The sequence below is a fragment of the Podarcis vaucheri genome (genome assembly GCF_965113315.1).
Source record: "Podarcis vaucheri genome assembly, chromosome: 14".
NCBI lineage: Eukaryota > Metazoa > Chordata > Lepidosauria > Squamata > Lacertidae > Podarcis > Podarcis vaucheri.
The window spans coordinates 14,835,491-14,857,785 of NC_138752.1; the positions used below are offsets into that span (position 1 = coordinate 14,835,491).

At 44.3% G+C, this 22,295-nt stretch overlaps 1 protein-coding gene across 1 annotated transcript in view; it reads right to left on the reverse strand.

The window, feature by feature from the left end:
• LOC309518299 (NAD(P) transhydrogenase, mitochondrial-like) overlaps window positions 1–22,295 on the reverse strand; it is an 81,347-nt gene that overhangs the window by 5,220 nt on the left and 53,832 nt on the right. The window contains exons 14-19 of the mRNA XM_082198372.1: window positions 18,003–18,198; window positions 13,471–13,704; window positions 12,640–12,800; window positions 9,070–9,249; window positions 7,054–7,213; window positions 2,030–2,111 (exon numbers count right to left, since the gene is read on the reverse strand). Of these exons, the coding sequence (XP_082054498.1) occupies window positions 2,030–2,111; window positions 7,054–7,213; window positions 9,070–9,249; window positions 12,640–12,800; window positions 13,471–13,704; window positions 18,003–18,198 (1,013 nt within the window). The remainder of the gene's footprint in view (window positions 1–2,029; window positions 2,112–7,053; window positions 7,214–9,069; window positions 9,250–12,639; window positions 12,801–13,470; window positions 13,705–18,002; window positions 18,199–22,295) is intronic.

A 22,295-nucleotide genomic window follows, 5' to 3' on the forward strand; every position in this document is an offset into this window, starting at 1 on the left:
TGCCCCTGAAGGACCAGGTGCACAGCCTGGGAGTCATTTTGGACTCACAGCTGTCCATGGAGGCACAGGTCAATTCTGTGTCCAGGACAGCTGCCTACCAGCTCCATCTGGTACGCAGGCTGAGACCCTTCCTGCCCGCAAACTGTCTCGCCAGAGTGGTGCATGCTCTAGTTATCTCCCACTTGGACTACTGCAATGCTTTCTACATGGGGCTACCTTTGAAGGTGACCCAGAAACTACAACTAATCCAGAATGCGGCAGCTAGACTGGTGACTGGGAGTGGCCACCGGGACCATATAACACCGGTCTGAAAGACTTACATTGGCTCCCAGTATGTTTCCAAGCACAATTCAAAGTGTTGGTGCTGACCTTTAAAGCCTTCAACGGCCTCGGCCCAGTATACCTGAAGGAGCATCTCCACCCCCATCGTTCAGCCCGTATACTGAGGTCCAGCTCCGAGTGCCTTCTGGCGGTTCCCTCACTGCAAGAAGTGAGGTTACAGGGAACAAGGCAGAGGGCCTTCTCGATAGTGGCACCCGCCCTGTGGAACGCCCTCCCCATCAGATGTCAAGGAAATAAACAACTATCTGACTTTTAGAAGACATCTGAAGGCAACCCTGTTTAGGAAAGTTTTTAATGTTTTATGTTTTATCGTGTTTTTAATATTCTGTTGGGAGCCATCCAGTGTGGCTGGAGAAACCCAGCCAGATGATAGGAGTATAAATAATACATTATTATTATTATTATTATTATTATTATTATTATTATTATTATTGGCTCAATTACTCCTAGTAAGATTCATACCTAAGCAGGGTTCCATATCCACATGTCCCTCATCCATGTCCAGAACTCAAACAGCCAAACTAGATGTGATAACTATCATGAAACTTGGTCTGACTGTTTAAGTCAGCTTCTTGTATTCCTAATGGAGGAATGGCAGTGTTCTGAGATGGAGGGAAATGTAGACTTCCGGCAGCCTAGGAAGCATAAAATGCCTTGTCAGAAAGGCAGTCTATAAAGGTGATTGATAGATAGATAAATAAATAAATAAATAAATAAATAAATAACAAGGAGCATGTTGCTATTTGTTGTGGTGGCAGAGCACAATAGGGTGCAGAGGAGAAAATGTGCAAAAGTTGCCACTATTTTTAATGTGTAGATGCTCCGTGCCATTCATGGCTGCATGACCAGAGTGGCCCAGTGCAAAAGAAGACAGGGCTTTCAGTAGGTGTAGCTCATCATAAAATAGCTCTCCAATACACTGGACTGACTCTTTATAACCTTTTGAACCAGCAAAGCAGTTTGTTCTGTTCTGTTAACCAGTGGCGTTTCGTGATGGTACTCGCACAGTACAGACACTTTTTTTTCCTTCTTTTTTTTTGCTGCCATGGGCAGCCATTTTGTGCTGGCACCCACAACATGAGTACAGTGGTACTTTGGTTTATGAACTTAATCCGTTCCTGAAGTCTGTTCTTAAACCAAATCCGTTCTTAAACCGAGGTGCGCTTTCCCTAATGAGGCCTCCCGCTGCTGGTGTCTTTCCACTGCTCGGTTTCCGTTTTAGAGGTAAAGTTCACAAACCAGAACACTACTTCCAGTTTTGCGGAGTTCGTAAAGAGACTTGTTCATAAACAGGACTGTTCTTAAACCGAGGTACCACTGTACAAGCAACTCATTCCCTACCACAAAAAACAACTGCTGCTGTTGGCTATGAGTTTGAGTTTTATGAAGTTTCTCGTTAGCAGGACCCAGTAATTGAGAAACGAGATGAAAGGAGGGGAATAAAGACAGAAGGAAAAGAAGTGGCCAACCATTTCTCATGAATGAAGGGTAGATACAAACAGATCTTATGATATGCCTCCACATAGCAAGGTCATCTTTTTAAAGAATTATCTCACTCCATAAGAGCGCCATCAAAGCTGTTACTGTAGAGTTAATGGTTGCAGATCATACCAGATCTCCGGGGACTAAAGCTAATTTTCTTATTAGTAATATAAACTGTTTATACCAGCATATTGATCACACTTGCCTGACTTTCTTCCCTTGTTCATTAAGCATCTTTACCATGTCAGCAATAGGATACTGAGCTTTCGCTGCACAAAGGCCCCAACCTATAATGACGAGAGAAAAGAAATCAGAGCTTAAGCACTTGCTTAATATCTCCCAGGTCTGAATTCCCAACCAAATCTAAGGCTGCATACACACCGACATTCAAAGCGTATGGCTTCCCCACAAAGAATCCTGGGAACTGTAGTTTAGCCTCCCACAGAGCTGTAGTTCCTAGCACCCTTAATAAACTACAGTTCCCAGGATTCTTTGGGGGAAATAGATGTGCTTTAAATGTATGGTATGTGTATGCAGCACATCTCAAAGTGCATGTTCACATTTATCCCTTTAACACTCATCTCTCCAATAGCGCCTCTTCATTTGTTGTCTTTTCGTGTGGTGCAACTTTAAAAACTCATGGGACAAAAAAATGGTGCCCCCCCTTTTTTTTGTTTATGCTATTCTGTCAAAGAGAGTAGGTGGCATGTCTTGCACAGTCTGTGTCATATTCAGGGGCAGTAAATTGAACTGCGTGCTGTCCCAATAAGTAGGTTTGGAACATTCTAGGCAATATAGTTTCAGTATGTTCCCTCGTCACCTGGCAGGCCAAGCACCAGAGCATGCCATCCTGAAGGAGCGTCTCCACCCCCATCGTTCTGCCCGGACACTGAGGTTCAGTGCCGAGGGCCTTCTGGCTGTTCCCTCCCTGCGAGAAGCCAAGTTACAGGGAACCAGGAAGAGGGCCTTCTCGGTAGTGGCACCCGCCCTGTGGAACGCCCTCCCACTAGATGTCAAAGAGAACAACAAATACCAGACTTTTAGAAGACATCTGAAGGCAGCCCTGTTTAGGGAAGCTTTTAATGTTTAATAGAATATTGTATTTTAATATTCTGTTGGAAGCCGCCCAGAGTGGCTGTGGAAACCCAGCCAGATGGGCGGGGTATAAATAATAAATTATTATCTTTGGGCAAAAGCTGGGCCCACCCCCACTGACACGGGGCCAAGTCTGGGTCCCCCTTTTGGGGAGAAATGGGAAAATGCTGCTCCATCTCTAGTCATTCTGGGCGCTGTTTGCATGCTCAGAGAAGACAGCTGTGAGAGCCAGCAGCGGCAGCAACAGTGCTAGGAGTTTCCAGGCCCCCAGCTACTCTGACCACCATCGCCAGCCCTAGATTTAAACAAAGATTCTGGGGCCCTTTTATCTGGCTGCAAATATATACCAAGGGTCCTCAGTGCCTCACAAACAAGCAAAAAGTCTTACCAGAGTATATAACAATCGTAGAACATCAACCCAACGGTATGAAAATTAAGACAGACATTTAGGAGCAAATGGAGTTGGGGGTAGCATAAAGAAAACCAATACAACCCACTGCTAAAACCCTATTAGGAAACAACCAGAGTATTCCCAACCTTCCAAACACTCTGCAGTATTGAATTCAGAATTCAGTCTTTAGTTCCAGATGAAATTTCCCCCTACAAACTTTCATTGCACAAAGTTCTCCCATCTCTTGAGAGAGAGGAATTTTGGTATTATGACCAGGAGGAAATATCTGAGCACTCCAAGCATGTAAAATATATATTTTAAAGTAAGGTTACCAGATTTTTTTCAATGAATCCGGGGGATACAACCAACCAACCAATAAAATACTACAAGTTTGGGATGTTGATGCTGCAGCGATGTTGGTGGCAGAGGGGCGGCCGCCGCCTTGACCTCAACCGCCACGTTTCCCCTTCCTCCGAGGCTTCTACCTCCTTTCTCCATGAGCCTGGGCAGCCCCTGAGTTGTTGGTTCTTTGGTGGTGGTGGTGGGGGGGAAGTGGTGCGTGTTGCCTCAGACATGGAAGGCGGAGAATCATAGAATCATAGAGTTGGAAGAGACCACAAGGGCCATCGAGTCCAACCCCCTGCCAAGCAGGAAACAGCATCAGAGCACTCCTGACATATGGTTGTCAAGCCTCTGCTTAAAGATCTCCAAAGGAGGAGACTCCACCACACTCCTTGGCAGCAAATTCCTCTTACTGTCAGGAAGTTCTTCCTAATGTTTAGGTGGAATCTTCTTTCTTGTAGTTTGGATCCATTGCTCCGTGTCCGCTTCTCTGGAGCAGCAGAAAACAACCTTTCTCACTCCTCTATGTGACATCCTTTTATATATTTGAACATGGCTATCATATCACCCCTGAACCTCCTCTTCTCCAGGCTAAACATGCCCAGCTCCCTTAGCCGTTCCTCATAAGGCATTGTTTCCAGGCCTTTGACCATTTTGGTTGCAAAAGGAGGGCCAAGAGTAGCAGCGACGGCGGCGAGGCTCGGGCAGCGCGATGCCTCCCTTCCCATCAGAGCAGCCCCAATCCCATTCCTACTTGTGTGCAAACAGGAGGGGACAGTGATCCCTCAGCTGGGAATGGAGGCTTCACACTGCCTTTCAGAGCAGCCCCATCCCAACTCCTACTTGTGTGTAAGCAGGAGGGGCAGGGATCTCTCAGGCAGTGTGATGCCTCCCTTCCCATTGGAACAGCCCCAATCCCATTCCTACTTGCGTGCAAGCAGGAGGGGACAGGGACCCTGCCCCCTCCTGCTTTCACGCAAGCTCCGATAGGCAGCATGAAGCCTCCCTTCACAGCTTAGTTGGTGGGGTCAGGGAAGGTGGAGGCAGCCCGGAAGCTGCATTTTAGATCCCCTGCACCACTATGATATGGGGACTTCTGAGCATCTCCTGAAACCAGCCAGAGCCAACTGCTCCGGGCTGCTGAGACTGCCGCTGATGCGTTTCCCATTAGATGAAATCCAGGGACATTCCGGGGACAGAATTTGCCTGGGGACTTGTTTGCAAATCCGGGGACTGTCCCCGGGAAACGAGGACGTCTGGTAACCCTATTTTAAAGCATGACTGAAAAAACATCTCTGAAGTATTAAATTCATTCTCTCTCATCCCACCTCCCTCAAAAGCAGTATGTTTAGATGGGGAATAATGGACTTAGGCATGTTCATTTTCTGTTCCTGCAAGGGGTTTGAACTATCAGAGCCCAAGAGGAGATAGGCCTGGCTCAAGCATCCAGGCTGAAGTTCTCCTGCCAAGACCACCAGCTGGTTTAATTGAATGCTCCTGCAAACAACTCAATGCCCCTAGCAGGGGAATTTTCCCTGTCAATGAGATCAGTGACTTGCATCTTCTTTTTGGTTTGCTTCTTTTTTGCTATGAACTCAGACTCATCCAGTAGGACATATTTTTTTGGTTTCCTATGAAAATAAGAGGAGGAATGCTTTTCTGGAGAATTCAAAGACCACGTGGTACAGTGTCTCATGGTCAAATAATGTAGCTTGGAAATGGACAAAAAAATCAGGATAGCATCAAACCCCCTGGAGTCATTATGCTTCCCAGCCCTGTAACAATGAAGAAGAAGCACCACAGAAGAGCTATTAGTCTATTCCAGACAGAATGCATGTTCAAGTCACCAAATGAAGCAACTCCAGGTGTCATTTATGCCCTTCAAGCTCTGCCACACAGAAAAGAAGCTGGCATCAGAAGAGTGCAAGATGACTTTGGCACCATCCTGATTTTTCCTCACTCTGTCTTGCTCAGGGGGCCATGGTATATGGGAACGATAGGAGGACAGGTGGCTTCTTCTTGAAGACAAAATAGAAAAACCCATTCTCCTCTTGAAGCTCCAGAACTTGAGCTCCTGAGAGACTACCCTCCTAAGGACTTGGTAAAGCAGGGCCTTTATTCCTGTTTTTTGTTTTTTGTTTTTTTGCTAAGCTGGAGAAAGAAGAGAAGCTCAACTCTGGTTTGCTTCTGAACCCAGTGGTGGAGGAAGCCACTCGGCTGCCTGGTGTGGTGCACCCAGTAGTGGGGCAAGCCACCCATAGGGGTGGGATGGGGCAGGGCCTCCAGAATCCGCCTGCCTTCTCCCAGTCTCCCTACAGCTGGGGGGAAGGCAGCAGGCAGACCGTTGGGCAGTGTGGAGCCTGCGCATGCTCAAGCCACTGAGAGACGTGTTACTTGGGCGCGCTGCAGGCCCCATGGTGAGTGCTGCCCAGCATTTTGTCACCCCCCTCAGTGGTGACACCTGGGGCGGCCTGCACCCACCACACACCCCTTCCTCCACCCCTGTCTGAACCTTCTCCATCTAGAATCTGGTAGAACTGTCAGTTAGCTCTAGGGATGCCAGAGAATTCTGACAAAAAACAGAAACGGGAGCAGAAATTGCCAATGTTGGCTTATTTGTCCCCTCTCCGGAAAGGAAATCAACCCAGCTAATAACATCGATATATGCTGTTGTCGTTTTTAGTCTGCAAACGATACATAATTGATTGCATCCATGCCCCCGAAATTGCATTATTTTTTGTTTGCGGTGGAACGAATACAGTGGAATAATATAATGACAACGTAATTTCTTACGTAAATTACATAAGTTAAATCATTTTGCCGGAGCAGACAGCAAGACAAGTAATGCAGTTTTAGCAGAAGATGAACTCTGGTGGAATGGAAGCAGTGCTGCATGCAATGAACAAAGGGTAGAAAGGAAAATGAAGCCTTCTTACATCCTGAATCATCTTTCAGTTTCAGAAATTTCTCCAAGTCTCCTTCCCACTGTTTTAGAAAAGGACATTTCTGGTCAGTGACATTACGCACTTTTCTGAGGTACAGACTCATTCCAGGTCAACTTGTTTGTTTGTCTCAGCACACAACTGAAGTTCAGTTCTCAGCCTTGACCACTAAGTGGCCCAACCAACCTCACCTCATATGATCTTCTAATCATCTCAGCTGAGGCACAGATGTCAGCAGAGACTGAGGTGACTAACAGCATTTGCCTTAACAAGTAGGTAATTAGAGATTGCTTACCTTTGCATTCCATATAGTGAAAAGTTATTTGTTAATTGGGAAAATAAATATGGATATTTGGGAACTGCACAGATAACAGCAGAACAAGAACCTGAGCAATAACATTTTCATAGCCCATGTGCATAACTACTAAACAATTTAATAAAGCATTGTTGAACTCTTACCAGGTGTAATGATGATCGAATTAGCTTCCTTGATCATGTCAACAGTTTGATCGATTCCAACTTCAGTGTGTGTTCCAACTATTTCCATGGGCTTTCCTCCAGCCGTGGATGTTGTACCGTATCCACCCAAAATGACATTTGGCAAAGATCGGTTCATGGCCTGGACAAACCATTAGACATATATTAGCAAATGTCAGGTCTAACCAAAACTACTTGGGATATCTGCTTGCCACCTGCGGTGAATGGAGAGGCAGTAAAACTACTTTAACCATTGCTTTACTGAATGCTTAAAACATGGTTAATTCAAGCCACTAGAGTGTATCCACATTAGTCATACTCAGAGTATGGACAGGACTAACTGAGGTCTATTAATTTTAATGGATCTACTCTTGAGTAGAATTTAGTTGGCTACAACCCATTGCTTTCAAACTCATGGTTTCATATCCTGGTTTGTGATCAACTATGGTTAGGTATTTCGTCATAATGCTTATTCATAGATAAGGAAAGCAAACCACTGTTACACACTATAACCGCACACAGCCTGTTTTGTTAATACCTAAACCCAGTGCATTTTTTTCGGGGGGGGGGGGAAATGCAGGGGTACGCATACCCCTAAACATTTTGTGAATCTAAGTTTGGCCTCATTGGGGGGCAGTATTTCAATAGGAATAGGGAAATGAGAGTTCCCCTAAACATTTTTTTAGAAAAAAGCAGTGCATAAACCTGTTCCTATAATGTAGGGATGGGAAGCCTGTGTTGTTGGACTCCAATTCCCATCACGCTCAGCCAGCATGGCCAATTGTGAGGGATGAGGAGAGTTGTAGTACAGGAACATTCAGAGGGCCACAGTTCCCCCTTTTTCCTTTAATGAGTACTGATGACTGATTGACATTGTAGAGCTAGCAAGGCTAGATACATCTTTATCATCCAAGGTGGAGACTGAGACAAGTGTCCTGTCAGGTTGTGTGTGTACAGTGGTACCTCGGGTTACAGATGCTTCAGGTTACAGACTCCGCTAACCCAGAAATAGTGCTTCAGGTTAAGAACTTTGCCTCAAGATGAGAACAGAAATCATGCTCTGGCGGCGCGGCAGCAGCAGGAGGCCCCATTAGCTAAAGTGGTGCTTCAGGTTAAGAACAGTTTCAGGTTAAGAACGGAGCTCCAGAACGAATTAAATTCTTAACCCGAGGTACCACTGTATATAACAGGGGGAGAGGTTGGCCTGTTTTCCCTCCTCAGCATGTATATTTGTAAATGATTTTTTAAAATGGCAAAACAGCAAACAAACCCAGCATATATCTCCAGTACTCCTTCCTCACAAGGACATTGATGATGTAGCAGCTGACACCTAGTGACTTAAAGATGATGGCGGTGATGATAATTTTATTATTTATACCCTGCCTATCTGGCTGGGTTGCTCCAGCTGCTAGATAAAGTGGGGTAGTCATGAAATTATTGCCTTGCTAAATGAAAAATGAAAACACACCAACCACGGGGTACCTACACTCATCTTATACTGGGGATCAGTGAATCTTGTATATTTTGGTTTCTCTCAGTTTTTCGCCTTTCCAATCTTAAGTTCAGTTCTCTGCATTCCCAAAACAGTTTGCATTTTTTTGAAGGAAAACAAATTCTCACATTTATTTATTTTTTAAAAAGTTCATGAAAATTCACTGGCATTCTACTGCAGATTTCTCCTAATATACACATCTGTATGCAGTTTTGCCCAATATACAAAATTTCACAAAGCAAATTCCTCTACTGTAATGCATATATATATATATATATATATATATATATATATAATCATGATGTGCATTCTTATGCACATTTCACCCTAGTAGAATTTTTGTACTTGGCATTTTTGTACTTGGCTGGAGAACTGCGTGGCAAAATTTGGAGAAGTGTGAGTTTCACAGGTTGGCTGTCCTGCAGTTCTCTGGTTGGAAAGCGCAAATTAGACATGTTCACCTTCAAAGGCGAACTGATTCAAATTTCTCCCCTCCCCCTACTTACCACACACATGATGTAAGACAGGATAGCTCCGGAAGAACCAATCAAGGCTCCAACAATGGTCATCAGGTTGTTGTCCAGAAGAAACCCCTCTGCGCACAAGGCCCAGCCAGAGTAGCTGTTGAGTACAGTGATCACCACAGGCATATCCGCTCCACCAATAGCTGCCGTCAGGGTTACTCCCTGCCATTTTCACGTGCCAAAAAGGGAAGGCAAACCCAAAGTAGGTCAGGTTTAAGTAACAGCAAGAGTGTATAAGGTCCACATCAGAAAGAAAAGGAGCGGGGAGGAAAGAAATGGAAATTTAATCAGCAGGATGTGTGAGGCATAGAGATTAAACAAAGACTGCGGTTATACATGGCCTGCACTTTAAGTAAAATTAATGCCAGTGTACTGGAAGAAGCAAAGATCGCCAGTGTCAAAGCAATGATTCTTCAACATCAACTTCGTTGGACTGGTCATGTTATGTGGATTATCGTCTTCCAAAGCAACTACTCTATTCTGAACTTAAAAATGGAAGGCGTAATGCTGGTGGTCAACAAAAGAGGTTTAAAGACTCTCTCAAGGCAAATCTAAAAAACTGTAGTATAAACACCAACAATTGGGAAACACTGGCATGTGAGTGCTCCAGTTGGAGAACAGCCTTTACCAAAGGTGTCATGGGCTTTGAAGACACTCGAACTCAGAATGCAAGGGAGAAATGTGCTAAGAGGAAGGCACGCTTGGCAAATCCACACAGTGATCAACTCCCACCCGGAAACCTATGTCTTCAATGGGCTTTGAAGACGCTTGAAATTTGGGCAAAAGGGGGAAATGTGCTAAGAGGAAGGCACGCTTGGCAAACTCCTGCCTGGAAACCTATGTCCCCTCTGTAGAAGGACGTGTGGATCCAGAATTGGCCTCCAGAGTCACTTATGGACTCACTGTTAAGACCGTGTTTATGGAAGACAATCTTACTCGGCTACGAGTGATCGAAGAAGAAGAAGAAGAAATAGTAGTAGTAGTAATAGTACTTTAAGTAATTAAAGTAAAGGTTGACTCTGGACAGTCCACTCTACAGGTGCTTTGTTCCATTTCTATGGCGAAAGCCATATATGCCTTGCATTGGCAATTGGAATGGAAAGCAGTTCAATTAAATATCTAGAAGTGCCAATAAGGATTCTTCTGATCTGCCCATCTTACTGTCCTTCCCCAAACCCCAAAAAACATGACAGTGTTACTACAATGCTCCTTATATTTCCTAGTGTACTACAGCCACAGTAGTCTGAATGGTGCAAAAGAAGGGCATTAATTATTACCCCCCCCCAAAGAAAATTGCAAGCATCTACCCAAAGATCTTGGTTACGTCAAACAGACATTTGGGAACCCTACATCAAGCCCGTTCTTGGCTCATACTGTTATCTCTCTCTTTCTCTCTCCAATCTAGGATTACAATAACATCTGACTGATTAAACCAGTAGCTTATTTCACCATAAAGCCCGCAGCTAAGAAGTTTTTGGAACCCTGCAGATGTGGTTTGTGGGATCCTGAAGGGGTTGCACTGGATTTTTTCATGGAATTTCTATAGAGCCGCACAACTATTTTGAAGAGGGCTCTGCGGAGTCCTCGGAACATCGCCAGCCCCTTCCAGCCGCAGCTGCATCTTGTATTGCTCAGCAGACGCTGGATATTCGTGGGAGAAGTTTGTGCTACCTTGCTTGAAATTCAAAATAGGCAGCACAGCACAGCCTTTGCTGGCGGCCCAACCACCACACCAAAAAAACACAGTCTTACTTATTTTATATTTCTTACACACGCAATAGGGAAAACAATATGATTTATTGGGCTGAACGAAAGCAACATCAAAATAGTTGCTTCTCCATCCCACCCTGGGGTCCAGGAGCAATTATATACCCTAAATTATCTTGTTTGTGATCAACAGTGCAGACTATGTCACTGCTATTTATTTGTTTACTAAATTTATACCCAGCCTTTTTGTCTGGAATATCTTTGCATGCCAAGGGTAGCTGACGTTCCATGATTGCACTCTGCTAACCAGCTAAACCACATTCTGGCAAGTTAATACGTACTGGGGTCTAAAAACCCAGTATATTTCAGCGCTGGCCTTCCTTAAAAACAAAGGAAAAAACCCAGCCTACTACCAACCCCATTGTCTGACTCGCCAAGGAGCATGACAAGAGGGTTGTTTTTTTAAAAGCAGATTTTCCAGCTAAACAAATTCCCCTCTTTGACAACCCACACTATAGAAAGGAGATGGGGGAAGATGAACGAATACAAAGCATGCTTTGCTCCTTGCTTACATCCCGTACCAGTAGTGGTTTCTTCACAGGAGTCTGTGGTTCTTATCTACTATACGGCAATGATTCATTTATTAATTTGCCTTTGTACAGTAACTGTAATAGGCACACACAAAATGGCTACAGTGGTACCTCACAAGACGAATGCCTCGCAAGACGAAAAACGCGCAAGACGAAAGAGTTTTCCGTTTTTTGAGTCGTTCCGCAAGACGAATTTCCCTATGGGCTTGCTTTGCAAGACGAAACGTCTTGCGAGTTCTTGCGAGTTTGTTTCCTTTTTCTTAAAGCCGCTAAGCCGTTAATAGCCGCTAAGCCGTTAATAGCCGCTAAGCTGCTAAGCCGCTAATAGCCGTGCTTCGCAAGACGAAAAAATCGCAAGATGAAGAGACTCGCGGAACGGATTAATTTTGTCTTGCGAGGCACCACTGTACAAGGATGTTACCTGCCTGAAGATGAAGGTGAAGAGGAGGAGGTTCGAGTCAAAAAGAAGAGTTTTTAAAATATAGTTTGGGCAGTTTGTTTTCAGTATGGAGAGTGAGCACATCTTACCCTTGTATAATTTGTGTACATGCCATTCCTGATATTGCTTCATATTTAAGTGCTTAATTAATATGCCTAATATATCTGACCCCCCTCCCATTTTTCGAACTGCACATTATTAGCTCACTAGACTTGTGCCAGCCTCACTGCATAATATATCTGTTTCACAGTCCAGTGTCCATGACTCCATCCTCCTACCATTACCAAGCTGTTCTAGAAGATTCTGCCCCAACTTACTGTCAGGAGTTCGGCCCACACTCAAGTAGGACCCTGGCAGAGACACATGCCCGGCTGGCATATTCTCTCCCTCCTGGTCAATCATTTGGGAGCTTCAAAAGCTTTCTTCAGACCGAACATCCCAGTGACCGATGCCAACAGACACCGGCACACTTAGGGATCCGCAGAGTTTGCGCATCATGCGTGACAGACCTCAGCAACTCAGCATTTTGGCTAATATACTTTATTTACATATAAACATACACGTAGCACTGCAACTTGGCTCACTCTCTCTCTAGCATCAGACAGCAAAGAGAAAAAGAACAAAGGACAATAGTCCCACTTCACGGAACACAGTAACTATCATGTAATAGACAAAAATCCCATGACTGTAATCATGGAACAGGAATTCTAACACTCACCAGGTTCCCTCTTGACCCAATTCTGCCCTCACCTCTGGTTCCTGACTTGCCCCACCTTTTCCCTCCTTCGAACCCAAAGCTTCCATTTCTGTTCATACCATGATGGAGGAGAGTCCTGAAACTCCTATGAGGCAGCCCATGCCGGTCGTATAGCTGGGGCTTAGCATAAAAGGAATCATGCCGCCAACTGAAGCTGCCAACAGCCCAGCGTTCAGGTAATGGCGACCAGGCAGAAGAAGCGGAGCAGAGTTTAATATACCTAGGGAGGGAAAAAACAATATTGAGGCTTAATCTTTTGGCATGTTAATATTTGATTGCAATTTGGGGTTTTTAATCTGGATGTCGTCCAAAGGGCTCTTTCTAGTCCTGTGTTCCTAAGTTTTAAGACTGAGGTTTGGTCAGCAGAGGGTTAATAGAACCTGCTGGATATGTGTTTGTTGGGTTCACTATCCTGCTTTTTGTCAAGGAGATTTCTTTCAATGGCTGGTCTATTCTGCAAGGAGAAAGCCATTTGGAAATCAGGGATTTGAACCCAGGTCTTTTCGAGTCTAAGTGCAGCACTTGGTCTGTTACTCTTCGCTGGTCCTTGTTGTGACTGCATAACTCACACAATGTCAATTTGTAATATTATGACACCACAGCTACTCTGCAAATAAATTGCTGTGTCCGAAGCAACTATTTACTTGTTCAGCAAACCTTGGGACCAAGCCACAAAATTTTCAAAGGTTTCTTTCTTTCTTTCTTTCTTTCTTTCTTTCTTTCTTTCTTTCTTTCTTTCTTTCTTTCTTTCTTTCTTTCTAAAAGGCTGGCATCAACCCTTATGGAAATTCAGCATGAACAGTGTTCCTAACTCTAAGAGCAGAAGTCTGTACGCCGTAACTTTGGGTGTCTAAACCGCAGGGAATAAAAATAAAAATAACTGAGCGTACCTTGTAGTTTTCCATATGCCACTAAAGAACCACTGAATGTCACACCCCCAATATAGGTGCCCAAATAGGCCACTGTTTTGAGAACATTAGCAGAAGGGTGGACATCAAGGTGTGGATATTCGATCATGTACTCTGCAATGCACGTCAGAACTGCTGCCAAACCCACCAGACTGTGAAATGCAGCAACAAGCTGAGGAAGGTCGGAAATTTCAATCCGTTTCGCAATGGTGAGACCTGCAAAAGGAAACAATTTAGATCCAAGATATTTTTGTTGTTGTCGTTAAAGAAAATGTTGTATTGTATTTCATAGTGTCTTAGAAACATAAACAGCCAGTTAAGTAACAAAGGCTGTTTACTTTACTTTCTTAAGTTATCCCCCCCCCTTTTTTGTGCAAAGACAAAATAATAGGAAATCGCAAGCTTATTTTAAGCCCTCTCCCAAAAGAAGGTGTCGCAAGGACTTCTCTCAAGGCAACAGCATCTAAAGAACTCAGAGCAAAAATAGAGTGCCAGAGCCACAAGCCCATCAGGGGAAGGGAGAGCGATCTGCAGTTGGCAGACTGTATTAAATAGAAGGATAGCTGGAAGATCAAACTATGGCACAAAATAATAATTTTCAAGCAATTTCCTGGGGTGTCCTGGGCTACCTTGGAAGCATAACAGGGCATTGTCAGGAGCAGATAAATACAGTGGTACCTCGCAAGACGAATGCCTTGCAAGACGAAAAACGCGCAAGACGAAAGAGTTTTCCGTTTTTTGAGTCAAATTTCCCTATGGGCTTGCTTCGCAAGACGAAACATCTTGCGAGTTCTTGCGAGTTTGTTTCCTTTTTCTTAAAGCCGCTAAGCCGCTAATAGTCGCTAAGCCGCTAATAGCCGTGCTTCGCAAGACGAAGAAACCGCAAGACGAAGAGACTCGCAGAACGGATTAATTTCATCTTGCGAGGCACCACTGTAATGGCAAACAAATAACCCTGAGAGACAGTTAGTTCACTATATCCTTGCAATGCTCAGCAATAGAGGGTTTGGTGTGTCCTGGGGCACCCTCAGTCCCAGCAGCGTGATGTGGAGAGCTAACAGACTTAGCCAGAAGTGATTTACAAAGAGAGAGGTTGCCCTGGAAGAACACCCAGAATCCTCTGCAATGTGTCAGGGTTTCTTGGCAGGCATGCCTGCATCGACAGAACTCTCTGGAGGTAGAAATTTCAAAAACCACCGACATAAATAACCATACCCACTTCCTACCGGTATTGTCTATTTCTACAATGAATGCCTGTTCCTACTGGGACCTAGCTATGGTTTAAAGTTTGGAATAGACACGGGACACTGTTGTTTGGAAAATGTATCATGGAATCCTGGGATAAAACTGGAGCTTTTCTTACGTAATACTCGGAGACTGAGAACCACAGTGCTGGGTTGCTTACTCTTGATCTTCTTGTACTAAAAAAAGTAAAGGTAAAGGACCCGTGGACGGTTAAGTCCTGTCAAAGGTGACTATGGACTATGGGGTTGTGGTGCTGAGGGAGCCGGCGTTTGTCCACAGACAGCTTTCCGAGTCATGTGGCCAGCAGGACTAAACTCCTTCTGGAGCAACGGGACACCCTGACAGAAACCAGAGCTCAAGCAAATGCCATTTACCTTCCCACCACAGTGGTACCTATTTATCTACTTGCACTGGCATGTTTTTGGATCTTCTAGGTTGGCAGGAGCTGGGAGAGAGCGACGGGAGCTCACTCCGCCGCGGGGATTCGAACTGCTGACCTTCCAATTGGCAAGCCCAAGAGGCTCAGTGGTTTAGACCACAGTGCCACCCGCATCCCTGACAAAAGGTGTTGATGGCCCCTTTAAGAGGAATATTGGGCCTGGGCAGACAGAGGTTGCTATGATGATGGGGTATGTGCTTGAGATGACAGGAAAAGAGTCTTTAGAGCAAAGTGTGTTGAGAAGAAGAAGGGGGGAACAAAGGGGGTATCTATCTTGGGCAGGATGGCTGAAGACTAGGGCTGGGAGAGAGGCTTTGCACTCCAGTGCTGCACAAGTCACTCTTGAAATGACCATGCTGTAAGATGTGGACTCCCTCGATGCAGACTGAAGGTGTAATCATGTGAATAAATAATGTTTCTTAAAGCTATGACAGTCTCTGCTGCGTCTTCAATTCTCCAAAGGAACACCAACCCTAGGTAAGCACCCGGAACCCCCTGAAATCTTGCTACTGAACAGAGTCGGGATGGCAGTGAGTTCTGTATGCTCTATATGCTTCTTAAAGTTAAAGGGACCGACTCTGTGGTTGCGGCGCTCATCTCGCTTTATTGGCCGAGGGAGCCAGCGTACAGCTTCCAGGTCATGTGGCCAGCATGACTAAGCCACTTCTGGCGAACCAGAGCAGCGCAAGGAAACACTGTTTACCTTCCCGCACGAGCGCTATCTACTTGCACTTTGACGTGCTTTTGAACTGGTAAGTTGGCAGGAGCAGAGACTGAGCAACGGGAGCTCACCCCGTCGCAGGGATTCGAACCACCGACCTTCTGATCGGCAAGTCCTAGGCTCTGTGGTTTAACCCACAGTGCCACCCGCGTCTCTTATATGCTTCTTAGAGGACTCATAAAAACTGGACTGGGATGCTGCTCTGCCAATTTTTTAAGACTGAGAGTTTCTAAACTAATAGTTTCTAAACTATTATTAGCCAGCCTTTGAAAATGGCACAAGATATATCAATATTTGTTGGAAAGGGATTTCAGTCCTGGTAGAGAGCAAAACACAGAACAAAACTCCACCCAAAAAAATTCCAGAGGACATTTCCAAGAACTTGGGTTTTGTGGGTACAGAATAGGTTCTCATTATTTTGTCCTCCATTTATGTTCACTGAGGGATTATTCACATAACTATTTTTTTAAAAAAAAACAAACAAACATGCAAGCTGATTTTACAATTTAGAATCGATATGCTTGGGGGAATGCCTGGCCTTGTGGGGGCCAAACAGACTTTGGCGACGTAACATAACAAAAGTTCATAAACACCAGTATCACGAAAACTACTTTGTTTCATAGCAACTGGCTGCAAATTTGGCTCCAGAGGAAATGCCCCTTATGTTTAAAACATACATATCTTGCTTCTCTATTTTGTCATTTCCCTCTTAGTCAAGACTGCCACCTTTTGGAGTTAAATATACCTCTTAAGTCCCAAAAGATGCTTAACAATCCATTGACTGATGGATCAGTGATGTCTTGGCAGTGAGGTCTTCATATTACCTGCAGTAGCAATAGTTCAAATTCTCATAAAGGCATTGTCTTCTGGTACAGCTCCCTCGGCCAGTAAAGTGAGATGAGCACCAGAACCCCAGAGTCGCTCGCGACTGGACCTAACGGTCAGGGATCCCTGTACCCTTTACCTTTTACAGTATTCAGCGGAGCTTACTCCCAACCAGGTGAGAAATGCTGGAATTTCAGCCTTATACTGGGCATTGGTGATATTAAAATTTTGTAAGCTGCCCTGTGATGCTTGGATAAAGGGCAATAGAGAAATCCCTGGGATAAATAAGTAAACAAAGTCCCTGCACCTCCTGGGCAGCTGATGGTTGCAGGGTAAGGAACCACAGTCCCAAACTACTTGTTCCATACAGATGTGTGTTATTATGGCAGCCCAACAGCACTTTTAAACAGAATAATAGGTATGTTCAGAAAGGTGCAGAGGAAAGACCACTAGGGAAGAGGTATGAAATTTGTGGGGCAGTGTCCAATTCACCCTAATGGACCAACATCTACTGCTTTGTACATAAATTCCAACAGCTGGTGCAAATATCTTTCTACTCCATCCATCCATCCATGAATGATCTAAGAAGCACATAATTAAGGTCAGCTTGTTGGGGCTTGCAAATACCCTGAATTAAATGAAAACATGACCTAGAACACTGTGCTGCAGTCTAAATCACTGAGCTTCTTGGGCTTGCTGATTGGAAGGTCAGCGGTTCTGCACTCCATAGTCGCCTTTGACCCCATCCAGGGGTCCTTTACCTTTTACCTTTACCTAGAAAACACAGCAACCAGTAAAACAATATTCCCTTGTATCTGCACATTGGATGGGAAGAACAGCAGTGGCCAGAAAGCTGTTCTTTGGTAGCTTCTTCACTGCAAATGACTTCTCATTGCAGGAGCCCTTCCAAGGAGACCAAGTTCAATAGTTTAGTTCAGGGGTCAGCAAACCTTTTCAGCAGGGGGCTGGTCCACTGTCCCTCAGACCTTGTGGGGGGCTGGACTATATCTTTTGGGGGGAAATGAACAAATTCCAATGCCCCACAAATAACCGAGAGATGCATTTTTAATAAAAGCACACATTCTACGCATGTAAAACCACCAGGCAGGCCCCACAAATAACCCAGAGATGCATGTTAAATAAAGGATACATTCTACTCATGTAAAAACACACTGATTCCCTGACCGTCCACGGGCCGGACTAAGAAGGCAATTGGGCCGCATCCGGCCCCCGGGCCGTAGATTGCCTACCCATGGTTTAGTTAGTACAGCGAACGGTACTCACCCATGGTTCCACCCATAGCCATGGCCATAGACATCTGGGCCAGCACTTCGGGGGATGGTTTCAGAGCACCGAACGTAGCTGCTATGCCGCCAGCAACCCCAATCATCCCTAGAGCATTGCCAAGTCTAGAGGTGCTCTGACTGGACAACCCGGCTAGCGCACCTACACAGCAAAGACCTGAGCCCAGATACATCATCTGAGGGAGACAAAAACAGAGATCACCCAAAGCAGTGAATGAAAGAAATCCATGATAGTTCTTAAGTCTGGGATTGACATCCCACTTGTCACAAAGCCTTCTGCACAGCAAGCTGTAAACAAGTATGTGACTTGTTTGGTGTGAGCAAAAGGAAAGGCAGCTGTAGTATGATATTACTTTTTAACTAAAGGAGCATCAGGAATGAGGTTCGTACCTACCAGCTCCATCTGGTACGCAGGCTGAGACCCTACCTGCCTGCAGACTGACTTGCCAGAGTGGTGCATGCTCTAATTATCTCCCGCTTGGACTACTGCAATGTGCTCTACGTGGGGCTACCTTCGAAGGTGACCTGGAAACTACAACTAATCCAGAATGTGACAGCTAGACTGGTGACTGGGAGTGGCCACCGAGACCATATGACACGGGTCCTGAAAGACCCACATTGGCTCCCAGTACATTTCCAAGCACAATTCAAAGTGTTGGTGCTGACCTTTAAAGCCCTAAACTACCTCGGCCCAGTATACCTGAAGGAGCGTCTTCACCCCCATCATTCAGCCCGGACACTGAGGTCCAGCTCCAAGGGCCTTCTGGCAGTTCCCACACTGTGAGAAGTGAGGTTACAGCGAACCAGGCAGAGAGCCTTCTTGGTAGTGATGCCCACCCTGTGGAACGCCCTTCCATCAGATGTCAAGGAAATAAACAACTCTCTGACTTTTAGAAGACACCTGAAGGCAGCCCTGTTTAGGGAAGTTTTTACTGTATGATGTTTTATTGTGTTTTTAATATTCTGTTGGGAGCAGCCCAGAGTGGCTGGGGAAAGCCAGCCAGATAGGTGGGGTATAAATAATAAATTATTATTATTTTATTATTACTTCCAGAAAAATGAGAACAGGAGAACTTTGCTAGATCAGGCCTAAAGGCCACATGGTCTACCATACTCTTCTCAAAGGGTCCAGTCTTTGGGAAGTTTGCAAGCAGGACCCCGGCACAACAGCACTCTTGGGAGCCAGTGTGGTGTGGTGGTTAAGAGCAGTAGACTCGTAATCTGGTGAACTGGGTTCGCGTCTCCGCTCCTCCACATGCAGCTGCTGGGTGACCTTGGGCCAGTCACACTTCTCTGAAGTCTCTCAGCCCCACTCACCTCACAGAGTGTTTGTTGTGGGGGAGGAAGGGAAAAGAGAATGTGAGCCGCTTTGAGACTCCTGAAGGGGAGTGAAAGGCGGGATATCAAATCCAAACTCTTCTTCTTCTTCACTCTTGGCCTCTCACAATTCCCACCAACTGAAGACATTCTGCCTCTGACTGTGATAGAACATAGCTGTATCCTCTATGTATTAGCCATGATCATTAACTCTAGTGGCTCTGCACTGAGTAGGACTAGCACTGAATACAAGCCTTAGCTCTTATCACATTCTTCCAGAGGTGTATAACAAGGGAAGAATGGAGTAGCTCATGTTATGGTTTATTGGTATAACCATTCTTGCTAGATTTATTCAGTTTCTTCTATGCCAAGTTTTTCCTTTTTTTAAAGTTTCAGCCATTGTTCTTATGTGTGGAAGAGTTACAGATCACCAGTTCAAACACATTTTAAAGATGCCAGCTTTGTGAGATCATTCCGTCAGATTTTCCTCTCACTTTGATTTTTTAGTGTTTTGATACACCAAAATGCTTTGAAATCCCTGTATGGCAATGCATTTATATAGAACATGTGGTGTTCTCCTTATGTTTGAAAAGCACATGCTATTTCCCCCACTGCTAATCACAAAAGTTCAATGTAATCTTTAGGGGAGGAAAAAAAATGTGTTACTAAATTTCCCCTTCCCCAACAATGGTCATTAAAGTCGCACAGCAGAACCCAATTAGAATAATCTGGTCATTCCACCCTTATTTAACCAAGGCTAACACAGACTTCTTTTATTCTGCCTGCATTTCCAGAAATATGAAAGGTGCTTTTTGTGACATCATAAAAACAGATGACTCATAGTGTACAGCGTATGCCCTTTTTCTCTCTAAAAGGAAAAGTTAAAATAAATAACTGATGTATACTTTTAAAAAAAGTTATAATGTATTTCTGCTTATGTTTTCAAATGTGCTGTAAGTTGCTTTGAGACCTTTGGGTAACAAGTATCTAAGAAGTCTAAGAATAATAATGCTAACTATAAACTGTGACTTTTGCAATGCAGTGGGTTGACCCTTTTCAATTCTACAGTTCTATGATTCTACAATAGGAATAACGTAAATGTTTTATCTTTTGGTATATATTGATTAAGATGTTGATTTAAAATTTCTGATCAAACTATACAAACTGTATGAAATAGACAGGCCAAAATACAAAACATGACACCTCTCATATCTTTATACTGCCCAATTTTAACTTACTTTTGTAACCAACTGTACTTTTAGTTTAATAATATGTTGAATAGAAATGTTCATTAATTTAATGCAGTTAAATTCTGCTCTTATTCTATTCTCTCCAATTTGGTTAATTTTGCAGATTTAACTTAATCTTGCAGACTGAGTTTAAGTCCAGCATTTTGACTCCCAGTCTCTTACTGTTGGTAAATTCCTCTGTTTTCCAATGCCAGGCCACCAGTACCTTTGCTGCTATCATTAAATAATATATTAACTGTTTTTCCTTTTTATGAGAAGAGTACGTGGACCATGTGGTCTTTTGGCCTGTTCTAGCAAAGTTCTCCTGTTCTCATTTTTAATAATAATAATAATAATAATAATAATAATAATAATAATAATAATAATAAATTATTTGTACCCCACCTATCTGGCTGGGTTTCCCCAGCCACTCTGGACAGCTCCCAACAGAATATTAAAAACACGATAAAACTTCAAACATTAAAAACCTCCTTATACAGGGCTGCCTTCAGGTCTTCTAAAAGCTGGATAGTTCTTTATCTCCTTGACATCTGACATTCAAATAGGATCAAACAGTATTTCTATTTCTATTCCCTTGATCTTTCCTAGTATTTGTTTTCAAAACATCTTTAAATCTGCTACAGATTCTGCACTGACCTCTTTATAGGAAGAGCAGGGATACATATGAAGTGAGATAATCCATAAGATATACAATGGTACCTCGGGTTAAGAATTTAATTTGTTCCGGAGGTCCGTTCTTAACCTGAAACTGTTCTTAACCTGAAGCACCACTTTAGCTAATGGCAGTGGCATAGCGTGGGGTTGCAGGGGGGGGGCCGGCCACACCAGGCGCAACATCGGGGGGTGTGTGTGCTCGCACTCGCAGCTCTCTGCCCCTACCTGGCTCACTCACTCTCTCTCACTGCAGTGCTGGCTGTGCGAATCCGATCCGAGCCGCCGGATCGCCGCCCACTGTGAAGGGGGTGGTTGCCAGGCGTGCGGTGCGGGTTAGGGGGCGCAAATCCACGGGTTAGGGGGCATAAATTACTTGCCTTGCCCCGGGTGCTGACAACCCACGCTACGCCACTGGCTAATGGGGCCTACTGCTGCCGCTGTGCTGCCGCCGTGCGATTTCTGTTCTCATCCTGAAGCAAAGTTCTTTACCAGAGTTATTATTTCTGGGTTAGCGGAGTCTGTAACCTGAAGCGTCTGTAGCCTGAGGTACCACTGTATATTAATTTGGCAGTAGAATATTAGTGTAAAGTGTAGAAGCAATTATGAACATTTCTCCCCAGTATTTGTTGCATGGTACAATGCACTTCTGGAAGGGGCTGCATGCCAATTCGCTGCTCTGAATCTTGAAAATAATTTGTCAACATCTGTTCTAGTCTACAATTAAGCTTTGGCTCAGTAGACACTTCTGGAGATTGAATAAAAGAACAGACTTTTTATTGAGCAGCTCTGTTTTGTCTTTTATTTGATGGAAAGAACAATGGGCCACCCCACATAATCTAAGCAACAGGTATGAAAGTGTATAGGTATTTTCTTAAGCAAAATCAAATAATGGATTCCCCCTATACAGCTGTTGGTAAAAAAAGCCAATGTTTTATACCTGTTGTTTGACCAGTGTTGCAGAGCATTTGTCAGTTTCCTTTTCAAATATGATTTTGTTCACCTGCTTTGTTTTGAACGTAAGGCAGTCCAAAAAATAAAACATATCACCCCAT